Source organism: Aythya fuligula, chromosome 16, assembly GCF_009819795.1.
Source record: "Aythya fuligula isolate bAytFul2 chromosome 16, bAytFul2.pri, whole genome shotgun sequence".
In the NCBI taxonomy this organism is placed as follows: domain Eukaryota; kingdom Metazoa; phylum Chordata; class Aves; order Anseriformes; family Anatidae; genus Aythya; species Aythya fuligula.
In genome coordinates, this window is record NC_045574.1 from 195670 (window position 1) to 213399 (window position 17730).

The 17730-nt window shown below is 47.3% G+C and overlaps 1 protein-coding gene across 1 annotated transcript; it reads right to left on the minus strand.

Annotated features, from left to right (window-relative positions):
- Positions 1-266: 266 nt before the first annotated feature.
- SRSF6 (serine and arginine rich splicing factor 6) lies at positions 267-4156 on the minus strand. Its single transcript, XM_032198344.1, has 6 exons — positions 3896-4156; positions 3372-3520; positions 1850-1977; positions 1415-1623; positions 964-1053; positions 267-845 (listed from the first exon to the last, which is right to left on the minus strand). Exons 1-6 carry the CDS (start codon positions 4000-4002, stop codon positions 482-484), a joined length of 1047 nt encoding a protein of 348 aa, XP_032054235.1. The 5' UTR covers positions 4003-4156; the 3' UTR covers positions 267-481.
- Between the last annotated feature and the right edge of the window lie 13574 nt (positions 4157-17730).

The window sequence follows — 17730 nt, forward strand, 5'->3', positions numbered from 1 at the left end:
TCTGACCTGCTCAGCAAGGCAATCCTACCTTTGGTAGCAAGCTGTAAACCTATGAAGCCAATGATACTCAGTTCTAAAACCATGAAAAAATGAAAAAAATGATACGTTCAAAAAAGCCCAGATTTAAGAGCTTGTTATATTCATTTAATATAAAAACCACTTTACACTTAAGAGTAAAGTTACTCCTGTGGAAATACTATAAAATCAAAGTTTTAGCTGAATTTCTAAAAAAAAAAAAAAAAAAAAAAAAAAAAAAAAAAAGTGGGTGGGGGGGTAGCTTTTCCTGCTTTGTACCACCATCCAATCTTGTAATTTCAAATTTAGGATACAAATTAAACCTTTACGCCTCATTACTTAGTTCTTAGGCCATCTGCTCCTGCAATAGAAAAAAAACTTCTGAAGTACTAATGTAACATTAATGGCCTGACAAGTAGGAAAAACGTTCCGCAATAGTGTGCAATATAAGAGGAGAGTTCTAGTCTTAATCTCTTGAACTAGATCTTGATCGTGAGCGAGACTTTGAACGAGATCTGGAACAGGACCTCGATGCAGCTCTTTTGGGTGGTGACTCTGAACGAGCCTTGGTAGATGGCTGCTGCTGTGGAGAATTGGAACGAGACCTACTCCTTGACCTGGATTTAGACTTAGCATCTCCTTTACCATTTTCTTTGGGAGATCGAGACCTGGACCTGGACCTGGACCGAGACTTCTCAGACTTCTCCTTGGATCTGCTGTGAGAGCGCGAACCCCTGTCAGACTTGGGTTTTGATTTGCTCTTTGATCTAGACTTCCTGCTTTTAGATCTGGAACGTGAGCGGTCTTTGCTTCGTGACCTGGATTTAGATCTTTTGAAAAGAAAGACAGTTACTCTACATGAACTGAAGTACACTTATAGGTGTTGTAAACAGTTATCAGTTAGTAAGCAGCAACTCCTGTACTAACGCAAAGCAATGTATCACTTACCTGGAACGACTTTTAGTGACACTACGGGACCTGCTGCGGCTGCTCCTACTTCTACGACTTCTGCTTCTAGACCGTCTTCTAGATCGTGACCTAGAAACATTTAACATTAACATTTAACATCCCTTATTCTTCGTCTGGTGTACCCATTGGGTGCTATGCTACCTAACACAGAGTAACTATTAAAGAACTTGTCAGTAACACACCCACATCAAGACATACCACGAATCCACCCATACTCAACATACCATCAGCCAATTACATCTGGTATTTCACACAAACTCTCAACACCAGCTTTGCAATATCACAAAATAATTCCTTCCACATCTCTCAGGAATTGCCCTATTCCTAGAATATAAATTGAAGGTAATTACTGTAGGCCAGCCTACATATATATACCCATTCTCAAGTTTAACTGGTCTTGATATAGAGAGTAACACATCCCAAAAGTTACCTTGACCTACTGCCAGAGTAAGATCGCCTATGGCTTGACCGTGGCTTGTCTTCAACCAGACGGATTTTCCTTCCATTTATCTCTGTGCCATCCAGTTTGTCCAGGGCACGCTTCATGTCCGAGTATGATCGGAACTCAATTACTCCTTCATTTGTACGTTCTTTGTGTGCATCTGCATAGGTTACCTCCCCAGCTTGCCTCATGAAATCCTTGAGAGTAAATGAAAAGTTACAAAACCACTCCATATACTTGTACTCTGCAACTACATTAGCTTAAGACAAGTCTGAGCAGATGTAAAAAGCATTGTGTGCATTCACATGCACATTTATACTTCTCAATTACTTCTGCTTAAATCAAAATGAACAATTACATAAAAAGGAGGTTATTGGTTCCTGCTAATCACAACATACTCCATTGTAGAACATTAATACATACTTTCAAATCCTGCCAACTACAGCGACTGGAAAGGTTTTCAACAATCAGTCTGTACTCTGTACGAACAGGCGGTCCATATTTATCTCTTCCAGATTGTCTCCGACTGCTATATCCGCCACCACCCCCACCTTTATTGTGCAAAGAAATAAAGTTAGTTTGTCTCCTAGCATGAAGAAAACTAAAATGTTCTGAAAAAGTTAGTTAAACAGTTATATTTACTGGAGTAGGACTTTATTTCTCTATGCCTCCAATAAACTTTCAATTTTGCCATAATCTATATTAATGGCAAATCAAACAAACTAAAATCCTACAAGACTGTCCTCCTAAGATCTGTTAGAGAGTGACTGCTCCTTATTAGATTCACCTTGCTAAGTTTTATTTTACAGAACATTGTAAAATATAAAACTTAACTGATTACATGCATTTCTACATTTTACAAAAACGTTTACTAGTTACACTAAGTACTTACATCACAGTATGAGGTTTTTGGTGGTGGTTTGGCCACAAAACACGCAAGGTAACAGTCACCTAGTTCAGTTTAACCAGTTTTGTCTAACCCTTGGAATCCTCACCATCACCCTGCGTCTAATGGCAAAAGGCTGCTGTCGTCATGGCTTCCGGTAAGGTCAGCCAAAGGGTCATAGGGCAAGGGTCACACAATGTATGGAAAAGCCATGGCCAATCAGGAAAGGCAGTCATCTTAGCCTCAGTGGACACAGCCTCAGCCCCACTGGTCACTTTTAAATTGAAACATCAAGGACTTGTTAAAAAGTTTGAAATTGAACATGCAACAATTTTAAACAACATACATTTGATTTTTTAAAAAATACAGATTCCCACCCCCCCAACACAAAGATTCTAGAGATTACTGAAAAGCGAGCCATAGTACTTTAATTACAGGCCAGTTAAGTTAAATATAACTCAGCTCCTCAAGAAATTATACAAGCTAGCTGAGCACAGAAATGTTTACGACATCCCCCACTTAAGACAATAATTTCTTGCTTGAAATCCTCCCCCACCCATTACATGAAATTTTATAGCTGACTGCTTCAACCCCAACTATGCAATGGTATTTATTCATAAACATTAGTGATGGAACACCACTGATTTATCTAAATGTTGCAAAAAAACACTGGAGCCTTTAAATTAGCAGAGCATATAGTTCCTAAATAACAAAAAACCCTTTCTAGAAGAGGGCACAATTTTGCAGCCAGAATTGTTTCACATATTTGCATTTGTAGATTTCTTAAGGGGGTACCTGAGTGCAATTCTGGTGCCAGGAAGAACATCTATTAACACTATGTCTACAGACATCTCGCTCCCAGCAATGCACCAGGTATCCCCTGCTACCATACTTGCAGAGATACTGACAACCCACCCCCACAGCCCCAAGGGACTTGGTCCCATCCACTCTATCACCCCAGGCTCTGCCTTGCCAACATAGCCGAGCTGCCTCCCCTTGCCTCCAGTCCCTTGCCCGAAGAAGCCCTGTAACCAAGCAAAAAGACGGGCCTATACTCACTGCGACTACTGTAGCTGTATCCATCCCTGTCGCGGCGGGGTCCGCGGGCATGCTCCACGATCACGCGCTCCCCGCACAGATCCTTGCCGTTCAGCTCGTAAACGGCATCATCGGCGTCTCGGGAGTCCTCAAACTCCACGAAGCCGTAACTAGGGAAGAAGGAAAAGGCCCGTCAGCCACAAGCACCGACGCGCGCAGGGTGGGGACTACGCGCCCGACGGCCCCGCCTGGCTTCTCGCCGCCCCCCCTCCGCCCGCTCCCCGGAGGCAGCGGCTGGCAGCGCGAGCTGCACCAGGACAATGGGAGCCGGCCCCGCCGCAGCGCCCTCCCTCCCCCCGCGCCGCCGCCATTTTGAGTCGGGCGCCACGCGGCAGCGCGGCGGGGCCGCGAGAGCCGACAACATGGGCGGAGGGGGGGGGGGGGCTGCCAGGCGCGGCCCGCCCGGCCCTGCTGGGGAAGGCGACGCGCGGGCCCGGGTTCGAGGCGTCCGCCGGCCGGCTCCCGGCCCGCAGCACGGCGCTCACCCGTTTTTGAGGTCGACCTCGAGCAGGCGGCCATAGCCGCTGAAGAAGCGCTGGATGTCCTTCTCCCGGACGTGGTAGCTCAGGCGGCCGATGTAAACGCGCGGCATGTCCGCGGCCAGAGGGGGAGGGAAGGGGAGAGGGGAGGGAAGGAGAAGAAGGAGGAGAAGGAAGCGAACGCGAGGGAGAGGAGCGCGGGGAGAAGGCGCCGGGAGGCCCACGAACGCGCACCGCCGCGGCCTGCTCCACAGCACAATGGCGCCCGTTGCCCACGGCCGCTTTTATAGAGGGGGGCGGGGCCGGCGCGGACGTTACGACGAAGGCGGGGGGAGAAGGGAAACGCCGCCGCGTGCGTCATCACGCTCCCACGCACAAGCAGAAGCGAGTGTGGGGGGAGGGGAGGAGCCTGGCGGACGTCGTGCCTACGCGCGTGCGCGGAGCTCGAGGCGTGCCCCGGCGGGGCGGCAGCCGGCACTGCGCATGAGCCCGGCCGTGGCGGGACCTGACCGAAGGCGCCGGCGACGCCACTTGGCGCACGCGCAGTGGTGTCCGCCGCGGGGTGAGGACTCGTGCCGTGCCGCGCCGTGCCGCGGCGGTGCGGGCCGGGGCCGGGGCCGGGGCCGGGGCCAACCTCTGTGGGTTACCCGTTGCGCCGGACCCGATGGGGGTGCTGGGAAGGGACGGGTGGGGGTGGGCGGCTTCGTGGGGTTGTGCTCAGCACGTCTGGGAACGGTGCCCCGTGAGCTGGGCTGGGCTGGAATGAGCACTCTAAACAAGACCCTGGCGTTAAAAAATCTCCAGTCCTAGCATTTGTGCTTTTCCGTAAGTAGAAGCAGGTCTCTAGTGGGCTGGGAAGCCCAGTGGCTTCTCTTCAGGTGCTTTTCAGACACAGCTACTTGGGAGCCAGCCAACTATCAGATAAAAGTTAACAAGTTCCATGTCCCGATTTGCTTTGTTGTAAATAAGATGCACCCTCCCAATATATTAAAACCACTGTTTCACTCTGATGGGCTTTTCACAATAATATGACTACATAATACATACTGTAGTTTGTATATTTGATATAAATAGAAGTATTTTCTAATAAGTTTGTTTTATATTGTATACTATACAAGGGGGAAAGAACACATTTACTTCTACTCTTGAATTTTCTCAGCTGCATGAAAAGCAGCTCATACTCACCTAATGCATTACCTAATGTAAATTATGAACATTAATGTCAGTAATATAACCCAACAAAGACAGCAAGATTGCCTTCAATTTTAAGGATGTTGCTCCACTCCATGAGTTAATCCTCAACAAAAAATTACAGAGATTATGTTAAAGAAGTTGGGGAAATTTGTTACTCTTGTTTTTTTCTTGTTTAATAAAAGCTTGTTTCATATCTCTGCCAGGCAGAGAAGGACCTGGGAGTGATGGTGGATAGTCGGCTGAATATGAGCCAGCAGTGTGCTCAGGTGGCCAAGAAGGCCAACAGCATCCTGGCTTGCATAAGAAACAGTGTGACCAGCAGGGCTAGGGAGGTGATCGTCCCCCTGTACTCGGCTCTGGTGAGGCCGCACCTCGAGTACTGTGTTCAGTTTTGGGCCCCTCGCTTCAAGAAGGACATGGAGGTGCTTGAGCGAGTCCAGAGAAGGGCGACAAAGCTGGTGAGGGGCCTGGAGAACAAGTCCTATGAGGAGTGGCTGAGGGAGCTGGGCTTGTTCAGCCTGGAGAAGAGGAGGCTCAGGGGTGACCTTATCGCTCTCTATGGGTACCTCAAGGGAGGCTGTAGCAAGGTGGGGGTTGGCCTGTTCTCCCATGTGCCTGGTGACAGGACGAGGGGGAATGGGCTAAAGTTGCGCCAGGGGAGTTTTAGGTTAGATGTTAGGAAGAACTTCTTTACCGAAAGGGCTGTTAGACATTGGAACAGGCTGCCCAGGGAAGTGGTGGAGTCACAATCCCTGGGAGTCTTTAAAAGGCGTTTAGACGTGGAGCTTAGGGATATGGTTTAGTGGGGACTGCTAGCGTTAGGTCAGAGGTTGGACTTGATGATCTTGAGGTCTCTTCCAACCTAGAAATTCTGTGTGATTCTGTGTGATATAATAGAAGAGACAACAGGTGACCCCTTTCTCTCCATCATAATGGACAGTGCTGAGAAGATTTTACCAGTTTATAGAATCTTCTCTGCCTGCCTTAGACTTACACTGATTATACACCAACTTACAAGCCTGATGTATTTTTTTCTATACAATAAGCACCAGGAGATACTTTGACTAGTGAGTAAATTTAGCCATTAACCAGGTTGTAGTGTTCATCAGCTCTGCGCTGGAAGATTAAAAGGCTTTGCTTAATCCCAGCTCAGAGGAGAATGTTACAAGATATGCTGTACCTTGTGCTGAGCGTACAATGAAAGATCTGGCAGAGCTGACAGGTATTTCACACTCATGAGCTTTCACCTATTCTGTTTTCAGGAAAGTTCTGAAGCACCAATATTTTCTAAGCAACAGGATGGGAAAAGTATTTTAGCTGTTTGTCGCTAAAATGCGATAGCATTTGTGAGCCTGTCCTATGGATAGCAATGCCATTGTGATGAGTGTTGTATACACAGAATTGAAGGTTTCTCTTACCAAAGTTTTAAAATAAATTATAAATAAATAAATAAATAGAACCATTTGTGTCGTTGAGATAACTACCGGTTATAATATGTGATCATTAAAATCCTCTCTCTACAGCTATATCCTGTTATTTTCCATTCCTGTTCTCTAAAAGGTTAATGATTGACTGACCTAAATTTCAAAAATATCGGATATGATTATTCATTTGAAATCATCTGTGCTGGCACCCACCATGTAGGACAGCTGCATTCTAACGCTTGGTCCTGTGCTTGGTTTAAGATAACGTATAAGCCTGTACATAAGTTCAGGGATAAGGAAAGCTAAGCCTGTTCTTAAGGGCTTCCCTGCAAGTGGATGCTCTTCAAAATGAGAGCCTCAAAGGAACTGCCGTTTCCAGAAGGACTGCAGCTCTGTACTTTCCGCACAGTTCATAAAACTTCTATCTCATAGGTGATGACACTCAATTTCAACATCTCTGCCTCTTAGTACAAGGAATTTCTTTCCCCTCTCCAACAGTAAAAATAAGTTCTTCATGACAAAAGTGTTATCCCTGCATCCTCTGATCTCTGAGACTTTCAGTTGAGGTTTATTTCACTGCTTTTTGTTGGGATAATATTCCCAGAGAGTGTCTCAGAAATGGAGAAAAAATAGTCTGTTCAACTAAGGGCTGGAGCATAAATGGGTACAGATAGTTATAGCTGTGATCAGCTCTTTTCGTTTCTGGCACTCCTTCATGGTCACTCTCTGCCCCTGCTCCGGCGTGGGGTCTCTCGCATGGGATGCCATCCTTCCCGAACTGATCCTGCCCACTGCTCCCACATGGCTCCATACCACGGGGTCCATCCCCCAGGAGCAAACTGCTCTAACCTGGGTCCCCCACAGACAGCAGCTCCCTCCAGACCCCTGCTCCTGCGTGGGCTCCTCTCCACGGGCTGCAGCTCCAACCTGGAGCCTGCTCCTGCGGGGGCTCTCCATGGGCCACAGCTTCCTCCAAGCCACATCCACCTGCTCCACCGGGGACTCCTCCAGGGGCTGCAGCGTGGAGATCTGCTCCATGTGGGACCCATGGGCTGCAGGGGGACAGCCTGCTCCACCAGGGGCCTCTCCACAGGCTGCAGAGGAACTGCTGCTGTGTGCCCAGAGCACCTCCTGCCCTCCTGCTGCACTGACCTTGGGGTCTGCAGGGCTGTTTCTCACTCCTCTCACTCCTCCATCTGCTGTTTAGCAGCATTTATTTATTTATTTTTTCCCTTTCTTAAATACGCTGACACAGAGGTGCATTATTTATCGGCTTGGCTCTGGTCAGCACCGGGGCCTTTATCTAACATGGGGCAGCTTCTAGATTCTTCTCACAGAAGTGGCCCCTATGGCCCTCTGCTACCAAAACCTTGCCACATAAACCTGTTAAAATCAGTAAAGCACACATGCAGAACAGCACATGTTCTGAACCCATCCAGTGACAGAGGAATTGTGCAGTTATCTTCACACGGAATGGTGCCCTTTTTTTCCAGAGAAGTATCAGTGCCTGTAGCCTATATGCACATATTCTATAACGATACAGAGGATGTGACCATATGGGATACAAAGTCCCTTATTTTGTGGGATACTGATACAAGAGCATTGACTGGCACATCTTACAAGCCTCTGAGGGCTCCCATTATACACTCTGAAGAGGACATCTTAAAGCTCTTTGCAGATGGCCACAGAGAGAGATTTGCTGAGGCCAATGGAGAGTGAGGGAGGAGTTATGATAGGATCTTGCAGCTTAGTTTCCTTACTTTGTTCTTATGCTTGAGGAGGGATAAAGGGTCTTCAGGGTGCCTCCTCACTGGGTGCTATGCCCTGTGTCCCCTTCCAGTGCACTCTCAAGACATTTTCAAATCCTTGATTCCCACAGCTCTGCCCTTTTTTTCACTGGTTGTGGGACAATAATCAGTTGCCGGTTTTTCATGTTGTTTCTTTTTCCTCTAGCATGCTCCTATGAAACCAGCATTAAATATGCATATCATGAATTTATTATGTATCAGTTATTTGCTGCAAGACTGGCATCTCAGGATGCTACAGCCAAGTGTCTGAAAGCATTTCTATGTGTTTCTGTTGCACTTCTCTCCCATCAACTATTCCCTGTCACATTGCTCTGTCAGAGAACCCAATTCTGAACTCAGCGTGCTGCTCAAGAGGCAAAACGTGCAGGCTGTCAGGATTTTTTTTTTTTTTTCTTGTCATGTTTTTACATAGCTCCTTTGGGTGAATCCCATAGTCATTGGTACTGGAGGGCAAGTTTTGATTCACAAGCAAAATGTGATCTAATGCAGTTCTGGCCTTTGGCAAGTGTATCCAGTACTACACAACCCGAGACCAAACATCCCATCATTGCTGGGTATTTCACTGCTGCCATGCCTGCAGTTTCATTTTGTGTGCAGGGAATGGAGGTTTAGGGAGGCTTAGGGTATGAGGTCTCCCCATAGCTGTCTGGCAAGCCCAGAGATGAAATACAAAGCTGCCAAAGGCCCTCAGACCATCTCCCTTCTCTCACATGGCTCCTCTCCCCAGTTTCAGGAGCACAGCAGGGAATAATGTTATCTTCCTTAGAATGGGAGGAAGAAGGCAAACTGACAAAAGAAGTGCTATCTCAGAGATAGGCCACTGCAAATTAACATGCTTTTAATGGATGATTTCCTATGGATTTTTAGTCCTCCAGATGCGTCAACCTGTTAAAATGTAAGAGCTCCAAAAAGCTGTCATTATCCAGTCAGGGCACAAAATAGAAAATGTTTTGAAGTCAGCAAGTGAGCTGAGGCACAAGAGGTGTTAACAGCTCTTGGGGGCTGTTGTTAAAGCAGCTCATTCATCTGCTGTGCTTTAGCAGCTCCTTCAGAGCCATCCCTAGGTCAGACCCAGCCACCAACTAATGAGTGTCAGCCCGGGCTTTGAGCTTTGGAACAAAACTGGACCTCCTTATGCATACATACAGATCTGTGGGATGGACCATAACAGTTTCTGTGCATTAGTGATTAGAATGTGACTTTTTATTCCCTGTTTTTGTTTGGTTGGTTGTTGGTTGGTTGGTTGACTGGTTTGGTTTCTTTGTTTTCAATGTGTTCTTGGGTGTCTTACATGCTTTGTGTGTACTCTCTGGACATAATCTTTGAAGTGCCTATTGGCTTTTGTGGCTTTCAGTCTCTTGCTTTCCTCTTCTGCAAAAAGATTTAATTCCCCCATGTACCCTTTATCTAAGCAGTATCCCCAGTAGCACTGTCCGATGTGATGTGTACTATTTGCATCTCCTACATGGTCATAAGTTCCATCCAAAATCCCTCTCCAGGTGGATATCTGCTTGTCCCTGAGGAAGGTCATAGGAATATCATCTGTTCTGTGCCCAGACAAAGCACTCATTTTACTCTGAGACAAATTTTCTTGTATTATTCAATTTGGGGAGTATATCTAAAGTTCTGTCATTTCAGTTTGCCCCATATGTATGCGTGTCTAAGATTGATTGACTTATCTATATGAAAAGTGTAGATATAGCTGCCACATTGCTGTTTTAATAACGTCACAGAATGCATGTGAAATCTTTGGCTGAGCTTAGACCAAAAAATCCTCTGATTTGGGATCTCTCAAAGCCTGCATGCCCAACCTCTGAGACCTTACAAGAATATAAAAAGTGAGTGCTCAGTGAGGTAATAGTGAATTTTTTAATATGTCTCCTATTCAGCATCTGATGTCACTGGAAGAGCAGGGCAAGGATTCCCAGCTTGGTTTTCTTTCAGTGATTCTCCTGATGAAAATTTCACTTTTGAACCTGTTTGCCTCTAAGCAGAATAGGGCCTGGGGATGTTAGCACTGACTCCAGTCTGTCTGGCTGTAGAGATGATGAATGTCTGTCATTTTTTGAAATGTTGATGAAGTTATTTTTATTTTACTGGCATTCTGATTTATTTTTTTCCCTTGCCAGCTCTCATTACTGCCCTCCACTGTGATTCACTGCCATGTTATTTAGCAATGGTACTGACTACCCAGCAGAGGGGTGCAGAAACCAACATACAGACAGCAAACTCGCTTCCACTTCCCCCATTTTCTATCCAGTTCTCTCTGACGGGCAGCTCCCACTGTCATTACACAGGATGCCAGGCCCACTTGCAACAGCGAGGCTTTGTGAGCCACAGCAGCCTCATAGCTGAGGACCATGGAGTCACAGAAGCTTGGGACACTCATCAGCCAAGCCACAGTGCTGGAGCCAGCGCTTCTGCCCTGGGCAGCTGTGGGACAGTGTGGGGATGGCAGGAAAAGAGAGAAGGCAACTATATGAGAGTGTGATAGAGGTGATGAGAAGATGCCTGCCAAGCCATCCAGGATCTTGTGGTGCTATGGCCCAGCAGCACCAGCCTGGTCCAGGCACGGTGCTGTGAGCTGATTTTGCTGCCATGCAGCAAGCAGTGCACAGAGATGACACCAGCCAAGTGTCTGCCAGCACAAGGGTTTTTTGACCAAGATCACAAGGTAAAGAAAACCACCAGGAAACCCCCTCTGCTGCTTCATGATGTCAAGACAGGGTGTTTTAAGGACTGATAGAGTTCCCAGTCTTTTCCAGGTGATGGTTGGAAAAGCAAATTGTCCTTGCCTGATCTGACCTTATGTATACCTGTATCACCAGCACAGAGCTGCAAGCCAGTACAGGGCCTAGCTTTACTTGCTTGGAGTGGTGGGGCTGGACACCTTCAAGAGCTACCAAAATGTGCATCTCTGTCCACACCAGGGTAGGCCAGCAAGTTTGAGGCAGTATGTGTGCATATCTCTTCAGGTGCTCTGGCTGTCTTTAGATACCATCAATGATTTGAGTGGGTCATGATTTGCCTGTGAGTGGTGGCTGTGCTTTGCCCTTCTCTTGCATCCTTTTTGTTCCATCTTTTCAGTCACGCTTGGCTGTAGGCTGGTCTGCCTTTCAGACAGCTGTCCATTACATGTGTTTTCCTGACAAGACACTAAGGGGCCCTCAAATTATGTCCAAATTTCCTTCTCTCCATCTGCTTTTCAGCCTCTGTCCATCTGCTCTCAGTTCATGTCAGTTCTGGCTGAAATGTGTTACCATAAGATGTCTCTTTGGAGGTGTCAGTATAAGGAGCCTGCTAGAGCACCCTGATAAGGGCTCACTTCGGCTGTGCCTACCCCGTGCTCCTCAACACTGCCAATGCTGCCTGCCAGCTCCATTGCAAGGCAGTAAGGGTGCTAGGAACGACTGTCACTGCCTGGTCACCATGCCACAGCCAGGGCCTGCCTGCACCCAGTCCCACTTGTCCCCGTAGGCAGACCCTGTGGTGTCACCATGTCCTTGTGCCTGTCCTTGTTCTGTTGTCACATCCCCTGCCAGCCCTGTGGAAGGCCTCGCAGCCATTTATGTGCGGCTCCCCAAGATCTCCATGTGTATGGCAGAGATAAGGAAGTGCTCTCAGGGAGAGGGGTTGGATAAGCCTGGCCTTGTGCAGGTGATGGGGCTACAAACCACAAGTCTGGTTTGCCAATTGCCAAATCCCTTTGCATATCATCCTGGGGACCTTTTAGCCCCTTGTCCAGATATTCTCCTTGCCTCCTGGTATACTGCATTTTTCACTATGAATGAAAAACAGAAATTCTCTGGACTCAAGGAACTGGGGCAAGTGGAGGGATCTCAGCACTGTGGAAGAGTTAATGACTCATACTGATGTCACAGAAAATGCTCTTTGCATTTAGCATATTATCTACAGCTCTTTTTTTTTTTTTTTTTTTTTTTTTTTTTTAAGGCTCTGTAACTCCTGTGAATCCCTTCTTTGAATCCTTCTCTATGATGTTCATGATACTTGGCCTCCCTGGTGCAGGCTGAAACTTATTTAGAATTAAAAATCCCACTCCCAACATTATTAATAAAATCTAAAACTTTCTGGGCTGGAAATTGAAAGAGATGGTCTCCCTGGAGAAGCAACCTGTCAGATCTTCCAAACCACAGGCAGGAAGCAGGGTTTGCAGCAGGGAGAAAGATGAATAGAAGTGTTTCTGGAAGGAGGTGGAAGGCTAAGGCTTTAAAACAAAATACCTGACCTGCCAGTGCCACTGACATGGAGCTGGTGGCACACGGAGGTTGTGCCATGGATGCCCTTTGGTCTGCTGTCACTTCCAGCAAGGCCAAACCTTGCTGGCCTGGTGGAGGTTCTCTTGGGATGCCGGCAGGCATTTCAACTGGAGGAAGAGGAAGGAGTACTGCTTAAATGCTGCTATTGGGGTAAACAGTTGTGTAGTTTTATATTACCTGTGTTGGAAAGGGCAGGCCTCTCCGTGCCCTCCATCACAAGCCTTAGTGAAGAAGGCCGTTCATTCATGCCTCACTGGGAAGGGCAGGTGGGAGTCTGCAAACTTGGTTAGTTGTTGCAGGCCCTCAAGTCCTTTGTAAATTGGCGGTTACTTCTCCCAGATACAGATAACTAAGAGGTTTGATTCTGTGCCAAATCTGTTGGGTTCAAAGTAGATCCTACTAGTAGTTCTATCACTGCTTGTTCTGGTTTCCAGGCACTGCCTGTTGTGTATTACAACCTGGGATGTGAATATAAATTTGGGTGGGAAAAACTGTAACCTCCCCTACTGTGCAAGTTACTGCAGTGATTGTTACTCCAAATCAGTTAAGTTAAATCCAGCAATATTCACAATTCGTGGCTGAAACTTGTTTTAAATTTCTTTGGTATGACAGGTGTTGAATTAAAAATATGCTGAACGCTGCTGCAGTGGGGTGCAAGCTGTCATGTCGAGAGCAAAGAATGCTTCTCCCTCTCCTCCCCTTCCAGTGTGCAAGTGTCCTGCAGTTCTAGAGGTGTAGAGTACAAAGCTGTGAGTACAAAGAACTGCTCTAGTTATTTTTCACATCTTGACAAAAATTTAAATTCATGCCTGCCTTCTCCCCGAGACTCCTGTAATCCATGTTCTATCAGGTTTGTAGTCAGTCCTTGATTTTCTCTCTCCTGCCCTTCTCAGCTCAGTTGGAGTTCAGTAAACCGGTGCCAAAACCCAGTACAGAATCTGAAGGATGTTCAGGTGTAATGCAGCTGTGACCACCAAGTCACCTAAGGCTTACCTCTTACTGAGAACTTAAACACCACATCAAAAGCAGCACTGCACTGTATTATAAATGTATTATAAACACACAAGTTAGTGGAATTTGTACTCAAAGACTGTAGTAAAAGAGAATTGCTTGTTGCTCAAGGCTCTCAGATACTGTTACAGCAGTCTTGCTGGAAAGAAATCTGAGCTGCTCCTACTGGTGGCTGCTGTGCCTGTCTACCTGCTGGTCTTGTTCAGTTATAAGAAACTGGGGCAGCAGTTAATCTCTGGATGCTGTTTTATGTGCTCCGAGTGACATTGTCACAGGTTAATGTGGTACTTGACCCTGAGGCAGCTCAAAGTATCTCCCCAGGTCCCGTGTTAATGCCACTGTGTGTCAGGTGGGGCAAGGCATGCAGCCTGTGAGCACGTCTGGTTTTGAAACCCTTGAGCTTTCCTTCTGCCGCGAGTGGAGGTGAATCCTAGAGCTTTCTGCTCCTAAGGGGAGGATTAATTAACACTTGTGTTAGCTCATTTCTTTGGTATCCTGTGTGTTTCCACAAATTCTTCCACCTACTTAAGGTAGTGGATGCTTCTGTCAAATCAGTACAGAGCAAATCAGCTGGAGCAAAGGGCTATGTGGATCCTTCTCAGCAGACATAAATCTGGCTTAAGACAAATTTATCTTAAGTTGACTAGGAACAGATTAGAGATAAAGCAGAATAAGCCACTCCTTTCAAACTCCAGAGGCGGCCTGGGTTTCAGTGGGACCTGTCACTTTCAGAGGGTGTTTGAGCTCATTCTCCACCATGCCTGCAGCCGGGCATGGTCAGCCTGTTGCAAGGTGATCCTACAGCTGTTTTGGGCTCAGCTGCAGGGGCAGCATTGCAGCAAGGTTACCTGATGAACATCACGGCGCAGTGCTGTGCTGCTCTGCCTTTCCCTTAACCAGCAGTGAATGCTGCAGGAGGTATGGGACAGCCCAATGGGGTTGGGGCTGATGTTTGCTTCAGCCTGCACGTGGGTGCCTTTCAAACTGCTCATCCTGCTGATGTCTCTCAACTTCTGCAATATCGTTTCATTTTGCTGCTGGATCCCTTGCTGGGTTCTCCCTGCTGGTGTGCAGCCTCCGGTGGAACACCGCTGACAGATGAGGGGCCCCTTTGCCACAGCACTCGCTGGAGTAAACCCAGAGCAGTCACACCAGACAAGGAACTTGGACTCTAATCCAGGCTGGAGACCACAAGAGTGCTGTCAGAAGGGTGTCTTTCTGGCATGTCTTTGTTTCTGCACTAATAATAATAATAAAAAAAAAGCCAAAGGCCTGCTCTGGCCAACAGCCATTTGCACAAGCAGGGCCACTGGCTGCAGGCTGGCCAAATGCTACCTTTGGTCCCTGTGCAGAGCAGGGCCAAAGCACAAAGCAGGAGGTTTGGGCTGACGTGTGGTGCCTGTATGTATGTGTGTAGATGCGTATGTATGTACGTTGTCCTCCTGGAACTCAGCTATCCAGACTGGAGAGGGGAAGGGGAGCTCTGGGGGGAGGAGGTTGCATCACGAACCACCTTGCGCCCCCAAACCTCAGACAACCCTGCTGGGGCGAGAGAAGTGGCTGCCCGAGCCCTAATGCTGGTGTTGTGGTGCTCGGCCGAGCCCTAATGCTGGTGTCGTGGTGCTCGGCAGCAGCCTCACAGCAGGCTTCAGCTCCTCTGTGCCAGCTCCCCTCCTCCTGGCCGGGTTCGCTGGGCTCTCATGCCACCTAGCTTCTCACTGCTCTCTTCCTCTCTTACCACGCTCAGCCATGCCTACAATGCAGCGCTAGAATTAAATGAAATAAAACCCAACCAGCCACAGCAACGCTGCTATTTTGCAAGTAGTTTCAAAGAAAAATTAACGGCAGCGGTACCTCGGCCTGTTGCTGCTAAAGGATGCGTGCTTTGGAGTTGACTTAACGAGGTGAGGGGCACGAATCAAAGAGCGACGCGTCTCCAAAACCTTTACCTTCATAATCATTTCTGCAAAATTTCCATTTAATGTCGAGGGGCACCATTTTGGGGATATGCATTGCAAGACGAAGCAGAATTCATTTCCTTTCACTTTTTTTTTCCCCTATTGCTTGCGTAACTGAAGGGAGGCACGGGAAGATGCACCGTAGATGAGCACAGCCCTGCAGGGTCTGAACGATGTGCTTTGTCCTGGCCACAGCTTTTTCCACATCCATATCTGCCTGAAACTGTTCCATTGCCATGCGCTGGACAGCAGCAGCCCCGTGGAGCTCCGGAAGGAGTACGTGGTTGTACTTTGTGTCCTCCACGCTGGAGGGAGGCTGCCCTGGAGGTGCCCAGCCTGCCATGCTGCAGGGCTGCGAGCATCTTGGGGCAGCAACCAAGGGCAGCTGGTAAAGTCCTCTGCGATGTCATGTACCATGTTCTGCTATTCTCCTTAGCTGAGAATATAGGAGGATGTTTGGGAGGAGTAAATAAGCTCGGATTGTGTTATAAATGAGGTCTCAACTCAATCTGAATTTTGTAATATTTATAAAACAAATATTTCTAAAAGGTATAAAGGCTATAAAAGGTATAAAAGGTATAAAGGCAAGTAAACAGCGCTGGGTGTGTGGGGAGTCTACGCTCCACCAACACGCACACACAAATATCAAACATTCTAAATATACAGAACATTGCTTTTACATACTAAACGCAAGTATGCCTATACATACGTATAATCAGGAAAGGTAACAACAATCCCTCAAAGTTCCATGACTCACTAAAATCGAGTATGCCTATACATATTCACGATCAGAAAAGGTAACAAACAATCCTTTAAATTCCATGATTTAACAGCCTCCATTTTCCATTCCTTTTCTTGATTACTAACAAGTCTCCATTTTCCATTCCTTTTGAATAACATGTCTCACTTTAAGTTGTCAAGCAACTCGGACTTCCGGCCTTATGTATCCCGTTCTTCCCAGATTGAAGAAAAACATATCCATCTCCTTTTCAAGGCCAATGAGGCCTTGGTCAAAAGGCACGTCCAGGTCACCAGGGGGCGTAACAGCAAAGGCCTGTGATGGCAGTAGCAGCAGAGGGGCCCATGGCGTAGCAGAAGGATCAGTAAAGGAGCCCGCAGCTCCCTCACTGCCTGGCCAACCACACGTTTCTGACTGTGGTCCCACACGGCTCTTTAAGGCCTCAGAGACTGCTCGCCAGGTGCCAAGCAATCCCACTGCAACCTTGTCGTTTTTATTTGCAGAGTCCCACACCTTGACCTCAGTTTGGTCCCATATTTCAGGCTCATAAACTGTCTGATTGTTAATAAGGAGAACAAGCTGTAAGGTTATCAGGACAGTCTTTGTTCCTAAGGATGTATGATTCCCCATAATGCACAACTGCTTACCAGCGAGAGGCAGTTGTGTGCACAGGTCTGCATCTCTCAGCTCGAGCTTCTCTCCAGCTCCAGTGCGCCTGTTACCAGCAACTTTCAGTACGAGCTTCTCTGAGCAGTTTGCTGCATCTGGCCTGTCTTCATGAGGCGATCAAAGTGCCTGTTCCCATCCTGGTCTCCATTCTACCAGCCTGTTCCTCTTCACTTATTTTTCCTGCTTCTTTATTGATGTAACTTCATCGTGTTGCTTTTTTTTTTTTCTTCTTCTTTCTTGAGGGCAGGCTCCCCTCTTATACCCTTCTCTCCACAGCAGTTCTTTTCCAAACAACTTTTCATTGGTCAAACAACTTTGAATGTAACAACAACAGCAAACACCCAGAAACATCCATGCCTTAACAGTGAGACTGCATGGAGTCTCCTGAATCACCCTTCTTTGTTCCCTCTAAACTCTTTTATATTCCTGATGGCCTCATCGTTAAGAGTCTAGTGTTATCTCAACCACGGGGCTTTCCAACCCCCATGGCCACATTTCCAAATCTCCCCCTTCTTTATTAATATCAACCATTTTCTCGACAAGAATTACCACTCCACGTATAACAGATTGTCACAGTGTGAACATTTTTAATGCATCACAGCTACAAGCTGCTGTTCTCTGGCCGTAACGAACCCAATTTACCAATTATTCGCATTAATTGCAACTGGACGTTAAAGGCTCGAAAGCAGGCGGGTGTCAGGCACACGGGAGGGCTGGGGGTCTGGGGCCTGTGCTCCCAGTGCCGAGGCGCAGACCGCCCC